Raw genomic sequence first — 24,270 nt, 5'->3', positions numbered from 1 at the left:
ACATAATTGTCAGGAATATGGGAACATGCGAAATCTCTTTCTCTCTAAGATGGAGTGTTGAGTGGTGCAACCCTTCTGGACAGCTACCTGGCACTTCCTGGAAAACTAAGTATATGCATAAGCTCTGACCCAGCAATTTCTACTTCTAGAGAAATCCATAAAAAAACATATTCAACACTGTTCCTTGCAGCACTATTTGTTTGGTAGAAGGAGGTGGAGGACAGCAGAATGTCCTTCAGTGGAAAAGTAGGTAGGTAAAAACAGTGGGTGGGCTTCATGGAGTTGCACTGTCCAAAATAGGAGCCACTAGCCACATGTGGCTATTTGAATTTAAATTTAAGTAAAAATAAATAAATAAAATTAAAAATTTAGGTCCTCAGTCATGTTAGCCACACTTTAAGTGCTCAATAGCCACATGCAGCCAGTGGCTACTATTTTGGGTAGAACTGATACAAAATATCTCCATCATCAAAGAAATTTCTATTGAGCAGTGTTATCATGAGAACTATACAGCAGTTAGAAGAAATAGTTAAATGTTCACATAGCAATATAGCTGTTACCTAAAAACAGTGCCTAGAGAAAATAATTTGAAACAAAATTAGATATATTCTATGATACCATTTACATAAATTAAAAATGTGCACATAAAATAGCAATACGTTAACCAAGTTAAATCACTTAAATAGAAAGATACACATTAACCCAAAATAGTAGGATTGGAATATAGGTACAAAAAGAAAGAAATAACTCCATCCATACAGATTTCAACATGAAGGAGTTTTAGACTATGTGCACGCCCTCATTGTGTTTGTCTTTCTGGGCAAGGTTAAAATTGAATAAAACATGATGTCTAAAACCAAGGAGCATATAGTTCATTTGGGGCATGAAACAAATACCCTAAAAAATACAAAATTCGAAAGACTTTGATAAGCACCCAACAGAAAGAGGGTTACAGGAATTCAGAGGTGGGAGAGATCAGGAATGACTTGAGGAAGAAGTAATACTGCACACAGGCCTCAGAGATGGTAGAGGAAAATGGGGAATTGGAACAATGGTATCCTAGGCAGACAGAACAGCTTGCACAAAAAAATGGTAGCAACAAACCACAAAGAGTTCTTTCTTCCAACTGAAGTGGAAGGAATGGTAGAGAATCGGAAACAAGACCAGCAAAGGAGACTAAATCATGAAGAGCTTGTAGGGACATATAGAGGCTATGTAACCAGATTGCCTAGTTTACCCGGGAATATCCTGATTCATGTTTGCTGTTCTAGAATAATTATTAATGTACTCCTTTTACTTTCAAACTGTCCTAGTTTGGACAATAAAATACATGATCTTCGTACATACAGAGAGAAATATACTGATAAAATACAGCTTAGCAGAGAGGTATTAAGGACTTATTGGCTGCATATTAATGAGGTACATTGTATATCTGAAAAACTATTTTTCTGATGCTTAAATTATTAGTATAGAAACAAAATTAAAATGTGCACTTTTGGACAAATAATTTCTGTAATCTTTAGAAAAGATGAGCTGGTCCACAAGAAAAATAGAACAATTTAAATAAAAAATTTGTAATGTGTTTCAAGATAACTGATTTGAAATAAATTGAAAAATAGAATAATTTAAATAAAAAAATTTTAATGTGTTTCAAGACAACTGATTTATTTGAAATAAATGAGGTACATTGTATATCTGAAAATTTGTATATCTGATTTATTTGAAATAAATCAGTTATCTTGAAACACCTAATCAACATCGACTCTATTACAGAGAATTGGACTCTAATAAAGCAGACTGGAATTTTTATCTAATACTATGAAGTTGTTGAAGCGACAACTAAAGTCACTCTACCTGGAGCAAACTTAAAGGCAGGTGACATCAAATGAAAACTGCAACATATATCCCATTACAGATTTGTAAAAACATGGGAAAAATTCAATTAGGAAAATTCATTTACAATCAGAATGTGTTTAACATTTTTATTACTAAAAATAAATTGCTAAAAGCACAATTACCTCAATTTTGGTTAAGAGGTCTTGCAGTTCCCCTGATTCATTCATTGACAAAATTTTCTCAGCACCCTATTAACGAGAGGGTAGGAGGGGGGAGAAAATCCTTTTTGTTAGTATTGGAGAAAACGAAGTTTTAACTAGGAAAGTTTAACCCGCAAAATACTGAACACGATTCTTTCCTTCAGATCTATGTAAACTTACAACCAAGAGGTCAAAGAGGAGAAGAAATTCTCTTCTCTTTCACATATTCTCCCATCTAGTAAGGCTTACTATGGCAAGAGGACTGCCAGCAGGAAGTGAGCACCAGAAAGCCCACAATTGTCATATTAAATCCAAATATGAAAGTTTCCCTCATACCCTTCAGAGTTGTCCGGGAAGCCTGAAGCCAGCTATACCATCTGAAAAAGGAAGTCTTTGAGCAAATTCCCAGGCTGGGCTGTCTCTGCCCTATTTCAAACAGTCCTGGACATGGCCTTCCTTAGAGTCATGCATGTAAAGATAACAGAAACTAAAAATAATAATAAGATTAAAAATCACCAACAATGATTTAGCACACACTGTCAGCTCAGCACCCAGCATTACTTAATTTGATGTGGCAGACTCTATTAATAGAAATTGAGCCTCAGTGAGATTAAATTATTTCCAGGTCACCCAGAAAGGCAGGAGAGTGGGAATTTGAATACAGGCAGGGGACTTACTCCAGAACTAATGCTTTTAACTTCTAAAACTTCACTGTGAAAATGAGAATGGGGGCTATATATGCACTTTCCAACAAACTCCTGTTTCTCCTAACTACCACATTTTCCTTTCCTTTCCAATCTCTTACATTCTCCCATTCTACTTCCCAATGTATAGTCATAGAAGGAGGAAGAAGGAAAATTTGGCGTAATTATTTCTAATCAAAGGCAAAGACCACATTTGCCTCGTTCACATCATATCCCCAGCACAGAATACTGAATCCACTGTTGATTAATCAAAAATACAGGGAGAAATGTCATCACACAATAAATAATTTTTATATTACTATTTGTGCTGAGCACGATAGAAAACACAAAGACTTGGTTAAAAAATAAAAAAGGTCCTAGTTCTTAAGCATGTTACAATATACTTTTACGTAAACACAAAACAAAGTAACCGACAGTGTGGAATGGAAAATGAGTGCCAAATGAATGATGCAGGAAAAAAAAAAAAGATGAGCTAGGAAATCACAAGGGGCGGGGAGGGGGATAAAGATCTGTTTATTGAGGGTAGAGAAGGATTTCTGAGCTTGGTGGCATTTGATCTGGACCTTGAGGTTTAGGTGAGCTTTCTAAAATAGGGTAGGCAATTCTTGTCATCATATAGGAGCCATTAGTTCTGGGTTTCATTTTACTTCAATTTGTCTTATATAATTTATGTTATTTTAATAACAATCAGAAATGTCAACTTGATATATTAAAAAGCATTATGAGTGAATACACAGAGCTACAGAGAATATATATAGCTCTATGACACAGTTGTATTCTTTTATTTGTGGGTACTTTTGTCAGGAATATAGACATGACACACCTGAGAACAAAGATAACAAAAGCACCAAATAAAACATTAAAGTCTAAAACATAGTAATAACTTTTGCTACATGCTATTTTTTATTTATTATTATTATTTATACCTACAGTACCTGGTCTTCCCATCTAACTATTAACCAGTCCCGACCCTGCTTAGCTTCCAAGATCAGACATCAGGCTTGTTCAGGGTGGCATGGCCGTAGATCATGGACCGTGGCTCCACAGGGAAGTGAACCCAGGACCTTCTGTGTGTAAATCAGATGTGCTAACCGCTACACTATGGAACCACGTCTGTTACATGTTATTTTTTTAATGGGAAAAGTCTCTGGGGAATTTGGCACATGAACTAAAGCACTAAGGAGAAGATATGAGTCATTTTTTTTTCAGTGAAAGAAAATGCGCTGCAATGGCTCCAAACAAAATGAATGTACCAGAGAAGCTATCACACATCTGCTTCCTAGCTCTTATCTTAGCAGTCAGTTTGTTTTACTCAGTTGTTTAGGATGGAATGCAAAGGACAGGAAAGGACTATCTTGTTACCCTTAAATGCATAAAATTTGCTGGGCTTCAGTCAAATAATTCTAGCATCATCACTACTATGGATGTAGAGTCCACTTTTCAGGAGAAATGCAGACTTTGCCCACTGGAAGCAATGTACCTAGAGGCAGGATAGTCTTTGCTCCTCATGACACCTGGGTGGCTAGCCCACAGGTGGCATACCAAGTGCTTAAAGTAGGAAAACTTTGCTCTGTAACAGAGACCTGGGGGCTACTCTCCCACATCCCTCTCTCAAATGTTGCTACTCAGCATGGCTTCCACCCTTTGCCTGGATGGTATTTGACTAAGGATGTCAGATATGAGTTTCATAGTTTTTAAATATAGCTCCACATTCAATTAAGCATTCTATTTTCTGGCATAGTTTATCAAGACTTCCAAGATACATATGAAAAATTACTAGTATATTTTTCAATTAATTTATAATTATTTTTTTCTAAAAAATTAATATAATCCTGCAAACAATGACAATAGCGACATGTTAAATGTTTTACATACATTCGCTCTTTTAATCATTGGTGCAAAGTAAGCGTTATTATCAAAATTTTTGAAATGAAGAAACTAAATTTGAAGAAAATAAGAAATATGTCCAGAGCCTATCAGTTCATCTATATAAAGCTCGCCAGATCTAGAATTCAGGCACACTAACTTCAAAAATCTATACTCTTTCCATTGTGTCATGCACACTGCCTTTGATATAACATAACTGTATCATGAAAAAATGGTATATGTAACTCCTAGTCTAGGGAACGTGACAGGCTGTGGTTAGGACTCACTGTTGAGTAGGTGCCCAAGAAGGTCAGATGAATAAAAGTTTTCATCACAATGACTCCAAACACAATAGATGTGCCAGAGAAGCTACAGAACATCCCATTTCTTTTCTTAAATCTCAGTACCATGACCATTCAGCTATTTCTAATATGTTGCATGTGCCAGGAAAGGACTTTTTTCATTATCCTTCAATACATTAAAATAGCTCTCCTCTCAGTCAATACTTCCCACCTTAAAATTCTGAGCAGTGAGCTGTGACATGTGAACAGCCAATTTATTTTACATGTAAAAAGCATCTTAAACAAAGATAAGACAGTCTACATGATCTTTTCTCATATATGGATCACAAAAGAAAAGACTTATACCCTCAAAGAACAAGAAAAAGGTGGAAAAAAATTAATCCCCTGCTGACTAGGACTGCCAGAACATTTATCCATCATTTTTGATCCATGAATGTGCAAAGTGTGCCACTGTATGCATTATACATATGTCCATCCATTCATTTCCAAAGTCAACATTATTTTGAGCCCCCATTATGGGTTAAGCATATGCTAAGTGTAAAAGATATAACAATAAGATTTAAAAGGCTCCCTAGGGACTATAGTCTTTTGAAGGGGACAGATGTCAACAAAAGATCTTATAAATGAATGTAAACTTATAACTGTCATATATACTACAAAAGAGGCATTTGTACAAAAATGCTATAAAAGCATATAACAAGGTGAATTTAACCTAGTCATGAAGGTTAAGGCAAGCTCTCTCCATAAAGTAATGATTAAATAATCTTTAAGAAAAATATTAACTGAGCACATAGACAGAATGAGGAAAGGAAATTAATTAGAGCAATAAGGTTACCAAATAGTATATGTACATGACCCTTTTCAGTCACCTTCCTATCATTTAAAATAAGAAAACAAAACTTCCTATTATATTTTGCATAGTGTTTTGGATCAGTGCCCTGGAGGAAACATAGATAAGATTCCAGGTCATAGTATAATATAACAGTCTATTTTTCAAATAAGCTGAAAGACATAATAGATTGGTATAAACCAGCTTATATTTAACACATTCTTCTAGATTTCTGGGAAGAGTTGTTAGGTCAAAAGTTTGCAAACACCATTATTAAAAATAAATAAACAAAATAAACAAATGTAAACATTTAAGTACTTTTTTCTCAAAAATTATTTAAAATCACACATACGGATTTTAGCTATCTCCATGCCAATATGTCTCCGTGTTGATAATTAGGCTCTAGTTTCCACATGGAATACCTTGTTTGAAAACTATTGATCTGATCTTTCTGAGAGGTCCAGAACTAGAAAAATGTTCTCACTAACCAAAAATAAGCACATTTTAACTATTTGTATGCATATATATTATAGATATTATTTTCTTTTTACTTGCATTTATTTATACACAACTTCATTTTTCTAAGAAAGCAGCTTGCAGTCAAAGATCCACACAATGATATAATGCAGTAAAATTTGAATAAGAAATGAGGGCATAGAAAATGTCCTAAATAAATCTCAAAATGATCTCAATGATTGAGCTTTAAATTTAATTCTGACCCAGCTCCTCAGTTGAAACAAAGTTTTTCTTAGCAGAGTAGTTCAACAATGCAATGCTTTACATAAGACTTTAGATGAACTGGCTGATATAATAAATAATGCTCTTGCTTTTTAATTAACCATAAAAATATAATCTACAAATAAATGCCATCAAAGAATTGCCTCTTGAATCAAACAGTACAGGTTTTCATCTATCCTCCTAGTTTCAACAAAGCTCCTTTTCTCTCTCACTGAACAGCTTTTCTATCATTTATTTCTCTCTGGAATATCTTCTAGTGACTGGGATGAAACCCAAACTCCTTAGCGTAATCTACAAAGGCCCTCACTATCTGGCTGTATCGATCTTTTCAGCCCTGTCCTTTAATATCATATGCTCCTAATACTCTGAATTTCTCTACTTCTCCTGGTTCTTCCATGAGATAATACTCCTTTAAACATGCTCCATCCTTTGCCCAAATTTTCTTCTATCCTCCCAACCATCTTTTCCTATAAAACTCCTACACAGGCTTCCAAATCCAAATGAAATATTATCTTCTCAATAAAGTTTCTTTAATTTTCTCAGACAAAAATCAGTCATTTCCTCCTCTGTGCTCTCAGATCACATTTTGCCTCACTGCACAGCAAGCTGCAGTGGTGATTACAGGGACTACAATTTCTTCAAGGACTGAGCACTTTGTGTGGTACACTATAGATACGTATATATATAAGTATTTGCTGTATTTATATCTTCAGCCCTTTTGTAGTAAATGCATCTTTAAATTCCAAATGGCTGTTTTTTGAAATGACTGCTGATTTAAAAAGGAAAAACCAAGGAAGCTCATGAATCAAATGCATTTTGGTGAAGGTAAATCTGCAAGGGACGAAGCTAATACGATTTGATGATAGAATGCCAGATACCTAGAGGAATGAAAGGGATGAACGCTGTGCAAGCGATCACCCCTAATCCTCACTTCTCTCATTTGGACACTTGATGAGAAGTGGAGGGTAAACCACTGGAAGCTATACTCTCTGATGCTGACCAGGAGGCTAGGATAGTCTAGTGTTGGCTCCTAAAGAACCTTCTGCTGTGTAACCAGGAGAGCAGATGACAGGGTTGGCATCCAAGAGCTCAACCAGCACCGAAAATGAGCCTGTCAAAATATGTGCTCAACGTTTGTCCTTGTGGCTGCCATGCCCACCAGAGGATACTGGTCACCTGAGACCTACTGACAAAGTCAAAATTTACTTTAGGAGTCAGCTTTTGATCTTCTCCAGGACTGAACAAACTCCATGAAGGCCCTGAAATTCTTAGGCCTGAAAAATGCTCAAAGCAGATGCAGCAGTATCCCACCAATGTCTTAAAAAGGCATAGTAAAGTTTCTGTGGATAATCTCATTCTAAAGAGCATAGCTTTTTTGTGTCCCTGGCAGGAATAATTAACTGCAAATTTAATTAAACCAGTTGATTGTTTTGTGCAATTATGTAATACAGACTTTTGGGTGTTAGAAAATGCCTGTCAAAGAAAGTGATTTTAATTGTATATAATTAATGTTGAGCCACTTTTTTCAGTATAGCTGTAAAAAACAATCAGGAGCCCAATCCTGATTTTTAATAATAAGAAAAGCCATATCATCAAAATAGGGATGATTATTCTCTTCTCTATGGCAGTAGGCTATCTCTCTTGTTTTTGTTTTTGTTTTTTTTTAATAAATATCAAATCATGTAAGAGTGATATGAAGTCATCAAGTTAAAAAAAAAATGTATTGGGTTTGAGCTAGAAACCAGAAGACTGTTCTATTAATAGATTTAAGATTGCTGCCTCATGTGTCGTAAAATTCTCTTTGCATAAACTGATTTTTAGAAAGCAGTGATTAAGCTCAGCAAAGGTTTTTTGAATAAGACTCTGGAATAAATTCTAACACCTCTGCTTACAAATTAACTTGGACAAGTAACATAAATTCTTTAAGACTCAGTGTCCTCATTTATAAATTGGGTATAATAATGTTTACAGTGTTGCAAGAATTTCATGAGATGATACATGAGTCTAGAACAATGAATGATACATAGGAATTCACTGAATAGTAGTTGTATTACTATTATTATTATTATTATTATTATTATTATTAAACTCTCTGAGAGCATTTATAACTTAGAATCAGTGTCAAGCATTTCTCCACAAACATTTTCTATCTAGAGCCAATAATTAATAAAAGGTAAATGGAGATCTATAAAAGTCCTACATTGTCATTGGATGATATCACCATAAAGTGAAGGGGAGGGGCTTCATGTAAAATACTGTGATGAAAGATTCAATTTTCTGACTTATTAAAAAGAAAAGTTGGTATGAAATGTGAGGACTTTTCAGACCATAAAACTTTTCAGCTAAGTTATACGATGGCTAAAGTATTCTTTATTGCAGAAGATAAAACTAGCTTTCAGCTAGTGCTCTCTGAAGAGTGAAAAACTGAGGGTAGTTAGGGTAGACCAATATTGCTGAAGAAAATTGAATTGATTGTTTTTCTGGAACAATGTGGATATTTAACCACTCTGCAGGAAAAATATTTGAGTAAAATCAAATGGTGAAAATAATATAATTGATAAATATAATTAGCTGATCAAAATATCAATTAAAATTGCATTAGGAGGAGAAAGCTCCACCTTGAATGGGCCTTAAATCCAGATGGGATCCAAGGATGTTTAGACATGGATAGGTTACTAAAGATTCATTACTTCAGCTTATACATTCAATAAAATTTACTTTATCTTTCATATTACCATCTTAGTAAAATTACCAAAAGATTGAAGATTCCACCCCTAGTTGCCACCTGGAAAGAGTTCTCTGTAGCATATTGAAGTTCATGATCATGAAATGAAACAGATATCCCATTTTTATAAGGTACTGCAACACTAAAGATTCATGGATTGTCTAACAATGATTCTTTTTAAACTCATGATGATAACCCAATGCATCTTTCAGGATCCCAGCAGGAAACAGATGACATTAATTATTATTTACTTATCATTATTTATAGATGGACCTGATAAAGGCCTCATCTATGGAAGTATGAACAACATTCAGTAAACCAACAGGCTTGGCACCCAGGGACTGGCAAGACTGGAAGCTTTTACTACCCCTAGGTCTTAAGATCATGAGGATGGTATTGTACCACAGAACTACACAAAAATGTAGCCTTGAAAATGGGGCTGAGAGGAACTTGGGGACTGCCAAAACTAGACCTCAGGATTATGGGAACAGAAAAAAATACCCCAACCTCTCTCTCCTGCCTTACTCAGATGTCCTGCTCTAACCTCCCTCTGACTAAAGTCACAGGGAAAGAACTAAGAATCAGAGGGAAAAGGCATCTGTGTGCTGCCGTCTGTAAAATGTGCTTTCCTGAGGCTTAGAGCAGACCAGAAAAGGGTAGAGAATAGATCTAGAAGGGAAATCAGAAAGTAAGAAGCACAGCAAGCAATGAATTAGATGATTTCCATCATTCTATCAGGGTTGATCCCTGTTTCAGTTCATTTATTATGAGTCTTTGGAACAAAAGAATGAGGATGAGAATCTTCCTGTAATCCTAGGGTGGAAGAAAGTAAATCATGCAGCTAACAAGAGAGATGTTGGGAAAGCATTGGGGTAAAAATTGTGGAATCAGCCATACATTAAATCCTGTCTCTGCTATGTATTTAGTGTATAAGCTTGAGCAAGTTACTTAGTCCCTCAAAATCTGTTTTCTAAGCTATAAAATCTAGAGAAAAATATCTCTAGCATGTAGAGTTGTAAGAAATAAATGAGCTAATTCATATTACGTGTTTAGCATAATGCCAGGCACATATAGAGTCTTGGAAAGAAGAATAATATTTGTTTATTCTTGTTGTTATTTTCAGCAGACTAATAGAAGTAATGGATTTTCCATTGAGCCTAAGTCAAACATTCTTTTTGAAAGACTCATTGTCGACTGTTTCCTCTTTTAAAAGCATCTGCAGTGACCTTTTCTTATTAAGACTATTCTACTTCTATTAATAGTGTGGTAAGAACCTTAATTACCCCGGCTCTACTTTCACTGTCCATTCCTCATTCTCCTTTTTAGTAAAAACATCCTCTGAAATTTATAGCATATAGTGAAAGACTGTTTTCCCAGACTTCTATGTTGTCAGATATAGCTATGTGACTAAGTCATTGCCAGTGAGATGAGAGAAGTAATGTATACAGCTTCCAGGCCAAATTCTTAAAAGCAAGTTGATCATCCTATACTTACTCTTTTTACCTTTTAACAAGCTAGAAAAAATATGATGGAGTCGAGCAATTTTTATCATAGATGAGGACTCTCCCTGACAGGGAAGGTGAAACAGATGAATTACTCATACAAATTAAAATTAAAAAGAAAAAAAGTTGGGTAGCAATACTCATATTAGAAAAAAATAGACTTAAAAAAAAGCTAGGCTGTACCCTTGCTGGAATAAAGAGCTGTGTCACAGTTGCCTACAGCTCCCCGCATTTTCTTCCAGCTGCTAACCCTCGTATCACTTATCTTGGAACCTCAAAACTGCAGCAACACACCTGGAGGAGTTTGGAGAAACATAGCAGAGTGAGAGATGTCTCCAGATCTTTCCCCTTGAAACAACAATAAGCTAAACATCTAAAACTAAACAAAAACAAAAATCTAAACTGCACACCAGCACGTCTGAGCATGGGATCTGTGCATAAGAGCTACCACAAGTCAGAACCCCAGGTTTTAGGCGATAGACTGGAGAAAGAAAGAAGCTGCCTCACTCAGCCACCAGAGCTCCCTGTAGGAGGGTGGGGAGGGGTGAAGGTGCAGCAAGTTCTCTGAACAGTCCTAACTGGCAGTGCTGTGAGTTCCACATGGCCGGTGGCATGGCCAGTCATCAGGGCAGAAAGCAGAGAACTGAGATGGCAGAGAAACAACAGTTGATTTTTATCAGCCACAGATGCAAAACGTGAGGCTGAGCTGCAGCCCCCAACCCCCAACTCAGAGGACCCCACCCCCCATACCCTCTGAAACCGAACACCACGGAGCCCCAGGAGAATCTGAGCAAACGCTATCAAAAATGTCTCTAGCTTACAGACACTGAGACCGAGAGAAGTGAGCATGATTAAACATCTATAAGAGGGGGGAAAAAAAGCATTATTAAGGCTTTATATAAAGCAGGGACCCAAAAGGCTTAGATGCCACCTACTAGAAACCGAAACAAAAGGGCTTTCTTTGTAAAATGCTAAAGAGAGATCTTTATATAATAAATCATCTTTCTGGAAGAAAAGCAGAATATACTTCCATTAATACCCAGGCAGAGAAATAGTACATTAAACACCATAAACAACCAAGGTGACAAGGCAGCTCAGAAAGAAAGAGAAAAATCTCCAGAAAATAAACTTACATAGAAATATGTGACTTAAATGACAAAAAAAAATCAAGATGATACTTCTAAAAAGAAACTCAGTGAGTTTCAAAACGAGTCATATTAACACTTTCAGGAATTGAAAAACAACTGGATGAGCAGAGCAAGGGGATTAAAACCACCAAAAAGAACAAAATAGATCTTCTGGAGATAAAAACACACACACACACACTGCAAGAATTGAAAAATGATTTAGCTAGCTTGGGAAATAGAGTTAACCAAATGGAGGAAAAGATTAGTGATATCAAAGACAGAAATCTAGAAATAAATCAGAAGGAAGAAGAGAGAAACAAAAGAATGAAAAATAATGAAAGAGAAATTCAAGAACTAACTGATACCATCAGAAGAGGAAACATAAGAATAATGAGCATTATCAAAGGCAAGAAAAAAGAAAAGGGATTAGAAAGCATTTTCAGATAGTTGATGAGATTTCCTAAATCTAAGGAATGAGCTGGAGCTTGGAATTCAAGAAGTCGACAGAACAGCCAATTATCTCAATCAAAAAAAGCCTTCGCCAAGACACATTGGATTAAAGTTATCAAAAATCATGATAAAGACAGAATTCACAGGGTATCCACGGAGAATGAAATGGTAACTTATAGAGGAAAAGCCATTAGATTATTCTTGGAATCCTCAGTGCAAATCGAGAAGCCAGAAAGGAATGGAATCAAATATTAAAACTATTAAGTGAAAGGAAATACTAGCTTAGAATAATGTAATCTTACATTATTCTAGCTCTCCTTTTCATATGAAAGAGAAATTAAGATCTTTCCAGACATACAAAACTTGAGAGAATGCTCCACTATGAGACCAGCACTACAGGAAATACTAAAGGGGTCAGCTCACCTAAACAAAATGACAAAAAAATATACATAATTAGGAATAAGGTAACTATCAGGAGTGCAACCCTTACTAAGAACAAGGCATTATAAGCTTAAACATTAAGAAGAGAATTGCTATTTTAGCAATAGAGTAATGAACATTCAGCATACATAGGGACAAATTGAGATATCAGTGACTGAAAAGAAAAAGTTTCAAAGATCCAAATATACAAAGGAGAATGGAGATGGGGCATACACAAAAGAAAATGGACTACTGTATATATATAACTATCCTTACATATTTGTAATGGTAACCACACACACAAGATTCAGAACTGAAGTATATAACATAAAACAAGAAGAATCAGAGGCAAAATCCACAAAAACCAACCAAAATAAAGAAAACAGAAACACAAGGACAAGGATGCAATCGAAACACTGAGCTACCAGAACGCAAAAGATAAAATGGCTATAAGAAGACCTCATATTTCAATAATCACTCTAAATGTAAATGGACTGAACTCTCCAATAAAAAGGCATATATTGCAGAATGGATCAAAAAACCAAACCCAACCATATGCTGCCTCCAGGAGACACATCACAGCTCCAAAGACAAGTATAGATTCACAGTAAAACTGTGGAAAATGATATTCCAAGAAAATGGCATTCAGAGAAAACTAGGAGTACCAGTATTAATATCGGATGAAATAGACTTCAAAATAAAAAAGGTCAAGAATGATACTGAGGGATACTTCACAATGATAAAGAATCATGTACCAAGAAGACATAACACTTCTTAATATATATGCTCCCAATAAGGAAGTCCCAAAATATGTCAGGCAATTACTAACAGAACTAAAGGGAAAAACAGACCAAAACATTATCATAGTAGGGGAACTAAAAACCCCACTGTCGGATATGGACAGAGCACTCAAACAGGAAATCAATAAAGAAATAACATCCTTAAATGATACATTATACCAACTGAACATAATTGACATATATAGAGAGCCTTCCATCCCCAAACAGCTGCTTATACATTCTTCTCTAGTGCACATAGAACATTCTCAAGGATTGACGACATACTGGGATGCAGAATAGCCTCAACAAATATAAGAGAGTTGAAATCATACAAACCACGTTCTCTGATCATAATGCTTTAAAACTAGAGATCAAATGCAAAAAGAAATCAGGAAGAACCACAAATACATAGAGATTAAACAACATGCTACTGAAGAATAACTGGGTCAGAGAAGAAATAAAAAGGGAGATCAAAAGATACATAGAAATGAATGATAATCATAGTACAACGTATTAAAACTTTTGGGACACAGCAAAAGCGGTCCTAAGAGAAAAGTTCATATCATTACAGGCCTATCTCCAAAAACAAGAATGAGCCTAAATAAACAACCTAATGCTTCATCTTAAAAACTAGAAAAGGAAGAACAAAAGAAGCCTAAAGTCAACAAAAGGAAAGAAATAATCAAAATTAGAGCAGAATTAAATGAAATTGAAAACAAATAAACAAACAAACAAAACAATAGAAAAAGCAAAGGCAACAAAGAGCTGGTCCTTTAAGAAGTTTAATAAAATTGACAAACCCCTGGCTAGACTCACTAAAGAACAAAGAAAAAAAAAAACACAAATAAACAAAATCAGGGAAGAAAAAAGAGAAATTATGACAGACACCACAGAAATATAAGGACCATACAAGAATACTGTGAAAAAGTACATAACGCCAAATTTAATAACCTAGAAGAAATGGACCAGCATTTAGAAAAATAAAACCTTCTTTGACTGAATCAAGAAGAACTGGAAAATCTAAATAGACAGACCAGCAGTATGGAAATTGAAACAATCATCAAAAACCTACCCAAAAGTAAAAGTCCAGGACCAGATTGTTTAACAAGTGAATTCCACCAAACATTCAAAGAAAATTTAATACTTATTCTCCTCAAACTCTTCCAAAAAAATCGAAGAGGAGGCAGTACTTCCCAACTTATATAAGGCCAATATGACTCTGATACCAAAACTGGATAAGATAACACACAAAAAAGAAAATTACTAATCAATATCTCTCATGAACACAGATGCAAAAATCGTAAATAAGATACTAGCGAACCGAATATAGTAACATATTAAAAAGATTATATATCAGGATCAAGTGGGCTTCATCCCAGGGGCACAGTGATGGTTCAACATACGCAAATCAATTAATGTGATACACCACATAAACAAATGAAAAAATAAGAATCATATGATCATATTAATAGATGTAGAAAAAGCTTTCGACAAGATACAGCATCTATTTATGATCAAAACACTTCACAAAATCAGTACAGAAGGAAAGTGTCTTAATATAATAAAGGTCATGTATGACAAACCTTCAGCCAACATTGTATTTAATGGTGGAAAACTAAAAATCTTTCCTCTAAGATCAAGAACAAGGCAAGGCTATCCACTATTGCCGCCGTTATTCGATATAACATTGGAGGTCCTAGCAAGTGCAATCTGACAAGAGAAAGATATAAAAGATCCAAATAGAAAACTAATAAGTCAAACTGTCACTATTTGTGGATGACATGGTTCTCTATATAGAAAACCCTAAAGACTCTACAACAACACTACTAGAAACAATAAGCAAATACAGTAAAGTCTCTGGATACAATGTCTCCAATAAGTGCCTAATATCCAAAATATACAAAGAGCTCATTCAACTCAACAACAACAAAAAAACAAATGATCCACTCAAAAAATGGGCAGAGGTCCTGAACAGACACTTCTCCCTACAAGACATACAAATGGCCAACAAATATATGAAAAGATGCTCAACTTCGCTAGCTATTAGGGAAATGCAAATCAAAACCACAATGAGAAACCATCTCACATCTGTTAGAATAGCTATTATCAACAGGACAAGTAATAACAAATGTTGGAGAGGATGCAGAGATCTAGGAACCCTCATACACTACTGGTGGGACTGCAAATTGGTACAGCCACTACGGAAAACAGTATGGAGGTTCCTCAAAACACTAAAAATTGATCTACCATATAATCCAGCAATCCTTCTACTGGGTATTTACCCCAAAGTCTTGAAAATCCATATCCAAAAAGATATTTTCACATTGATGTTCATAACAGCTTTATTCACAGTGGCCAGGATATGGAAGCAACCGAAGTGTCCTACGATAGATGATTGGCTAAAGAAGCTGTGGTACATATATGCAATGGAATATTACTCAGCCATAAGAAGAGATGAAATACTGCCATTTGCGACAACATGGATGGATCTCGAGATCATCATGCTAAGTGAAATAAGCCAGATAGAAAAAAATTGAAAATCACATTATATCACTTATATGTGGGATATAAACCTAAAAACAACAAATAAACAGGACAAACAAACAGAAACTCATGGACATGGATTAGAGACTAGTAGTTACCAGAGGGTATGGGATGCAGATAGTGGGGAGATAGACTGAGTAAAGCAGATCAAATATGTGATGACAGAAAGCAATCTAACAATGGGAGGTGAACATACATTGTAAATATTTATGTGCCTTACTGTTAAAGTGTACAGATAAAACTTATTAGATTCATTAACTAATGTCACCATAAAAATAAATTAATTAACATAAATAAATAAATAAATAAAGCAAAGGCTATAAATAAGAGACAAAGAAAAACATTACAAGATGATAAAGGGATAAATCCAACAAGAGGACATAACCTTAGTAAATATTTATGCATACAACATAGGAGCACATAAATAAAGTAAATATATTTACCAACATAAAGAGAGAGATCAACAGTAATACAATCATATTAGAGGACCTTAACACCCCATTGACACCAATGGATAGATCTTCCAGACAGAAAGATCAACAAGGAAACAATGACCTTAAATGACACACTTGACCAAACTGATTTAATGGATATTTTTAGAGGATTTCTCTAGAAAGCAGCAGAATATACATTCTTTTTCAAGTCTGCATAGAACATTTTTCATAATAGACCACATGTTAGCCACAAAACAACCATCAATAAATATAAGAAGACTGAAATCATGTCAAGCATCTTCTCTGACCAAAAGGGCATGAAATTAAAAATCAATTACAAGAAAAACAAAACAAAAAATACACAAACATGTGGAGACTAAATAACATGCTACTAAACAATAAATGAGTTAACAGTGAGATCAAGGAAGAAATCAAAAGATACCTTGAGACATGTAGATATGAAAACACAACGACTCAAAATCTGTGGGATGCAGAGAAAGCAGTCCTAAGAGGAAAATTCATAGCACCACAGGCCTACCTCAAAAAACAAAAACAAAAAATATCTCAAATAAAAGATTTAACCTTACACTTAAAGGAACTAGAAAAAGAACCAAAAACAAAGCCCAAAGTGAGTAGAAAAAAGAAAATAATAAAAATTAGAGTGGAAATTAATAAAATAGAATCTAAAAAATACGATACAAAAATCAATGAAACCAAAGGCTGCTTCTCTGAAAAGTTAAACAAAATTGATAAACCATTAACCAGACTCATTAAGAAACAAAAGAGAGAGAGGACACAAATAAATAAAATTATAAATGAAAGAGAAACAGTGAAAACTGACACCACAGTAATACAAAAGATTATAGGAAAATAATATGAGTAATTATATGTCAATGAATTGAACAATCTGGAAGAAATAAATAAATTTTTAGAAACATATAACCTTCCAAGACTAAATCAAGAAGGAACAGAAAACCTGAATATACCAATTATTACTAATGAAATAGAATCAGTAGTCAAAAAACTTCTAATAAACAAATTCTTGGGCCACTTGCCTTCACGGGTGAATTTCATCAAACATTCAAAGAAGAATTAACACAAAAAAATTCAAGATAAGGGAAGATTCCAAGCTCATTTTACGAGGCCGACATTACCTGATTCAACCAAACGCATTACCAAAAAAAAAAAATTTATATATATATATATATAAATTTTTATATATATATTATATATATATAATATATATATATACCAATATCCCTGATAAACATAGATACAAAAATCCTCAACAAAATATTAGCAAAGTGACTTCAGCAATACATTAAAACTATGATATAACATGATCAAGTGGGATTTATTTGAAGGATGTAAAGTTGGTTCGATATCCACAAATCAATTAATGTGATACACCACATTAACAAATTGAAAAATAAAAATCATATGATCATATCAATAGATACTGAAAAAGCATTTGACAAAATCCAGCAGTGATTTATGATAAAAACTCTCAGTAAAGTGGGAATAGAGGGAACATAGCTCAACATAATAAAGACCATATATAAAAAACCCACAGCTAACATCATACTCAACACTAAAAGTGTTTTCCTTCAAATCAAGAGCAAGACAAGAATGCCCACTTTCTTCGCTTTTATTTAGTATAGTATTAGAAGTCCTAGCAATCTGTTCAATAAACGGTGTTGGGAAAACTGAACAAGTACATGCAAAAAAATTGAAACTGGACCAGTAAACTCTGACATTTCTCTTAGTAAAATTTTTTTCTGACATATCTTTTTGGGCAAGGGAAACGACAACAAAAAAATAAACAAATGAGACTACATCAAACTAAAAAGATTTTGCATGGCAAAGGAAACCATCAACAAAATGAAACTACATACTAAATGGGCAAACATATTTACCTATGATACAACTAATAAGGGGTTAATATCCAAAATTTATAAAAAATTCATACAACTCAACACCAAAAAGACAAAAAAAATCCAATAAAAAATGGTCAGAAGACCTGAACAGGCATTTCTCTAAGGAGGATATACAGATGGCCGATAAGCATCTGAAAAGATGCTCAAGGTCACTAATTATCAGAGATATGCAAATTAAAACCACAATGAGATATCACCTACACCTGTCAGAATGGTTATCATCAATAAATCAACAAACAAGTGTTGACAAGAATGTAGAGAAAAGGGAACACTCATGCACTGTTGGTGGGATTGCAAATTGGTGCAGCTACTTTGGAAAACAGTTTGGAGCTTCCTCAAAAAATTAAAAATAGAATTACCTTATCTCCCAGAACTTGTACTTCTGGATATTTATTCAAAGGAAACTAAAACATAATTTGAAAAGATATATGCACCCCTATATTCATTGCAACACTATTTAGAATAACCAAGATATAGAAGCAACCTAAGTGCCCATCAAGAGATGATTGGATAAAGAAGTTGTCATACATTTATACAATGAAATATAATTCAGCAATTAAAAAAAATGAAATCTTACCCTTTGTAATGACATGGATGGACCTACAGGATATTATACTAAGTGAAATAAGTTAGAAAAAGACAAATACCATATGATTTCACTTATATGTGAAATCTAAAGAACAAAATAAATGAACAAACAAAATGGAAACAGAAGGGAGAGGGGTAGGGGGCTGGGCGAAAAAGGTGAAGGCATTAAGAAGTATAAACTGGTAGTTATAAAATAGTCATGAAATGTGAAGTACAGCATAAGGAATATCGTCAATAATATTGTAATATCCATGTATATTGCCAGGTGGATGCTAGACTAATCAGGGGGATCACTTTGTAAACTATATAAATTTATCATTATGTACATCAGAAACTAATATAAAATAATATTGAATGCCAACTCTAATTGAAAAATAATATTTAAAAAATTTTTTAAAAAAGAATTACTCATGGAGCAGAGATCCCTGTACAACAATCATCTCAGACTTATTTGAGATACAAATACCTACCTTGCTTGAGCTAGTAACCTATAACTTATATAGATAACAGAGAGGTACAGAGACAGAAATAAATACATAAAATATACATTAGAGAGAGTTGAAGGCCAGCACAAACTCATGGGTTCTGCCCAAAATTTAAGATTATTTTTAGCTACACAATTTAACAAAAGAAGTAAAACAGGGTGGCAATAATAACCTTGTCCAGAGAGATTTCTTTTAGAGTTTTAAGACTCTATTTCTCCGTTCTTCCAGGGACTCTCTCTTTCAGAACTATCTCCTATTTGGAGAAGCAAATTGAAGAACTAAGTGTATAGGCAAATTCAGGAAGAAAGAGTAAATTCAGGTCTCTAAAAGTTGAATGAGAATAAAGCCTTGTAATCCCTTTGTCCTGGCCTCCTTGGTCTCCAAAGAATGCAAGCTGGGGATTTTCTCAAAGTTACAAGTCTTCTGTGATTCATCTCTTAAGGATATTGGCTGTTTCAGCAGATAGGAAAATGCCAGAACTGTTCTTTTTTTTTTTAATTACACATACACATCATACACATTTTTTACTGTTTCAGAAAAGTATGTTAGAGTGATCAATAAATAATTTTCAGATGCAAGCCTATGTATTATTAGGGAATAATTCTGGGTGAGTGGAAGGAATAAATATACAAGTTCAAGCTGAAAATGGAATGTTGTACAATTTCCGATGTAAAGAAAAGGAGCGTTCATAAGGGCTATGGGAGAAAGGGGCTTGAGCAATGTGACAATAGTAAACCATTAGGAGATGCCTCTTCACTAAGGAGAAACTTACTGAGCACCTACCAATAATGTGCTCTACAAGCATTACTCATTTAACCTTCATTGCATCCCTGAAAGTTGTGTTTTTAAAACCCTCAGTTTTAAAAATAGGGAAACTGAGAATCAAAGAGATTATAAAAGTTCAAGTGTTATAAGAATACTTGTTTCAGACCATCACACAGCTAACATTTGGCAAGGGCAAGATTCAAAGTCAGATCTCCTGGCTCCAAATTTTATACTTTCTTCACTGAACTTTAATTTTTTCATTAATAAATAAATTAATTAATTAAAATAATATAAACCTCTAAGAAATTGTATGAGAATAAAGTATAATACTAACATGTTAAGCAACAGTTTAATATAGAACATAGTAAGTGCTATGTTCTATATAGAACATAGTAAGTGCTATGTTCTATAATAAATGTTACTGTTATTACTGTTACTTTTATTATAATACTCAAACATCATAATAGTAATATATTATAAATCTGTCTAATCTTCAGTGATAGTAGATGATAAAGAACATAGATTTTAGTTCTTGTCATTTCTTATACCTCATAGCTGTTTCAGTATTTCATGTATGCCATCAGTGTAGGCAAACTTACGCTGTGAAGTTCTGACCTGTGTATCCTCTTTTCCTTCCTGTGAAGCAAAGAAACAAATGGATAGAAATACAGGTCATTTGTTAAAGGTCATAGGCAGGTCTGTTTCAGGGCATTCAGAGAGTAAATATATAGACTCCTTGTTTAGAGGGTGGGCTAACACAAAAGCTATCCATGAAATGACTATTTATCATACTAACCATTTAATCAAGCAAAGCACGGTCATAGATAAATGATATTATATGAAACACTAAAAAGATGAAATAAACTAAGAGAAATGAAAGCATACTAGAAGGAGTAAAAAGTAAAACAAAAAAGTAGATTCCAAGAATAAATACAAGTTTATTACAATCAATGAAAACTAGATAAAACTAAGCAAATAAAAACTAGAAAAAGATACCAGTGAAATAAAATAAGATAACCAAAGCTACAGCAGACTAAGAAAATTAAGATGAAGAGAGCCCTAGAAACATTTTAAAAATAAAACAAAATGAAAATATATTTGAAAATATAAAATTATGCAGTTATTATGAGGTACGAGAATAAAAGCCAAAGAATTTTATTAGAATGTAAAAATGAGGCAGCCTCTAAGACCCAAAGCATAAACCTTCATATGGAAACTACCCAAGTTCTTAAAGCCAGAGCACTTATTTTTTAAACTATTAATGGCACCACCAAATAACCAGTTACTCAAATCAGCATTCTTGCAGTTAAACTTGATTCCTCACTTTTCATCATCCCACATCCAATCCATCAGTAAGTCCTGCTGATTCACCTGCAGTGGTATTTTGAATCCATCCATTTCTCATCACCTCTACTAACATTCTATTCCATGGGGCCGCCATTTCTCTGGTTTTATTCTCACTTGCTGCCAATCTCTACTTCATGCAGAGACCAGAATGATCTTTTACAAAGTCAAAATGGCCACTTCAATTGTCATTCCCCTGATTTAAAACATTGAACACTTTGGCCTTCTATTTATAGCAGAAGCCAGACTTCTTGTCATGATTTATAGGATTTTGTGCAGTGTGGTCCTGCCTAACTCTTCAAACTACCTCACAGCCTCACCTCTGTATCAAGCTCATGAATTTCCCCTTGGGTTTTCTTTTCATTTTCTTTTAGCTCCTACACTATACCAGCTTTCTTGTCTTTAGAGCATCAGCACATGCTTGAATGTACAAAATCTCTATAATCAGAATACACAACTCCTGAGATCTCTTTACAGTGGCTCATTGTAATGCTCCAGGTCTTAGCTTCAAGTATCAGATTCTCAAGGAGACCTTCACCAATCACCTAAATTAATTAACCTTTTTTTATAATTACTCTCAATCCCAAATCTTGTTAATTTTATAACAGTTTTCAATCTGTAATTTAGTACATATTTATTAAACTGCTCCACCTTCTAGTAGAATGTAAGCTACATGAGAGCAGAGACAACAGCGAATTAATTTAACACTGTGTATAACTTTCACCTAGCATGGGACTGGATTCATATTAGTTTCTCATAAATATTTGCTAAATGAAAGATCATGCTTGGGGCTTCTTTTCAAACATTTGGCCTTCCTAGTAGACAAGAATCCTCAAGATCAGAACTGAGGAACAGAGAGAAGGATGCTTAGTCTCCATGCCCTACACCCGTGTCTGGCATCTCACTCCTGCAGGTGCACTGCCTACCTTAGATATTAGTATTAGGATAACTTAGTGCAGCAAGATGGAATTAACTTAGTGCAGCAAGATGGGCTGGCTCCTTGATGCCTACAGTCTGGTCACAGTCTTCCTTCCTGTGGTGGCTCTTTGTTCTTGAACAACATAAGGCTGAAGAACAGGACATGGTCATCATTGCCAAAAACCATGGAACATGGGTAGTTTGTTATGGTTCAACTTAAATACACATCAGTATACAAAAAAAAAAAAAATGGAGCCTATAATTAAAGCTAAAGAATGTGATACAAATAAGAAAACACATTTAACCAGTCTCTCAAAGATTACTGCAACATACAGGTATATTCTTAAATTAAAGATGTGAAAAAACACCTCAGAAACTAAATCTTGGTTCCATACAGGTCTTGTCTACATAAATAGACCATAAATATCGGTATTCCTTTTTCTATGATACCAAAATAAAATATCATCTGTTTGCTCCTGGGATTTTTAAGCAGGAGAAAAGAGGACAGGAAGCAGGAAAAAGCATAGCAATGGTTCATGTAGCCCAGCATTTGGGAACAAATCAATTGAAAATATAAGAAGGCCATCACACATATGCTCAAATAGTTAAAAGCAAGCCATTCAGAAGCTTCCAGTGAAGTATATACACTGCTGAGGACTTAAATTTTGAAGAGTGCATATAAATAGATTTTTCTTCCAGAAAAACTCCACATAAATCCAGATGCCATTTCTCACAGTGCTGAACAAATAACCGCCACTGATCCCTAAATTTAGTGTTTGAAATGAATACTTTCCAAGACTCAAAAACTCAGTTAAGAGAGTAAACTCAATCCTTTGCAAAGTCTAGCATCAAGCCCCATGCCAAGCTATCATCCACTGCGCCTTAGCCCCAGCTCAAGGGGAATTCAAAAACTAACTAAATAAATAAATAAGACAACAGTGTTTAGGACAAACAAAAGAAACAAAGTAGAGACTCACTGCAAATATAGTTAATTGGTAACTAAGGAAGGAGAGTTTGACTACAGTACAAAGATATCCAATAATCTTTGAGAAAAAAGTAAAAGTTGAATTGAAAGAAAGAAATACCCATAGCTATACATATCATCCCTAGTACATGACTGAAAAAAATATATCACTTGGTAATATAGTCCTTGCCACACCTCCCTCCACCATCTGTTTTGGTAATAACACAGTCAATGTGGGCTCATATATCAGAGCAGGTAACAAAGGATACATTAACTATAAATTAAATGCCAGTAACCACCTAATATCAAACCATCTTTAGTGGGAATTTAGTAGGCTTGTTGTCTACTTACTGATGCTTACAAACTATTGAGCCAACTCTATGGTTTGGGTTGGTTTAACAGTTTTGTCTACTTCTAGGGAGCTGTTAGTGAATTAAAGTTGTTTTCTTAATTTGGTGTATCATGAACTTTATATGAATTTTTTAAAAAGTCCTTATAGTTTGTTACCCAAGCAACTTAAAGGAAAAATGCTATATAAGGGAAATGCCTTGACTTGAGGGTATCCTAAGGGAAAAAGTGAGACCAAGGATGGGAGAGGGGTAGGAGCCCAGAGGCGGCAAGAGAGAATGACTTCTCTGCTCTGTATGAGAAAGTGAATGGTTTTCACTTTCACAGGAAGAGAAGAGGGCTGGGGAGACTGAGGGCAGAGGGAGAGGATGTGCAGTGATAAGCTAGAGCAATCTAAGACTATGTGGTGAAGAAACTTGAAGGGGCTATACAGCCAAAAGGACTTTGAAGAAACTCATGTTTAAT

At 34.5% G+C, this 24,270-nt stretch overlaps 1 protein-coding gene across 1 annotated transcript in view; it reads right to left on the bottom strand.

Annotated features, from left to right (window-relative positions):
* The window catches only part of GRXCR1 (glutaredoxin and cysteine rich domain containing 1), a 115,415-nt gene that overhangs the window by 8,206 nt on the left and 82,939 nt on the right, over window positions 1-24,270 (bottom strand). Inside the window, exon 3 of the mRNA XM_039845116.1 lies at window positions 2,019-2,084. Within this exon, the coding sequence (XP_039701050.1) occupies window positions 2,019-2,084 (66 nt within the window). The remainder of the gene's footprint in view (window positions 1-2,018; window positions 2,085-24,270) is intronic.

The sequence above is a fragment of the Pteropus medius genome, unplaced genomic scaffold, assembly GCF_902729225.1.
Source record: "Pteropus medius unplaced genomic scaffold, Ma_sr-lr_union100, whole genome shotgun sequence".
Taxonomy (NCBI): Eukaryota; Metazoa; Chordata; class Mammalia; order Chiroptera; family Pteropodidae; genus Pteropus; species Pteropus medius.
The sequence above is the reverse complement of the archived record's forward strand: the minus strand, read 5'-3'. Positions and strand labels throughout refer to the sequence as shown.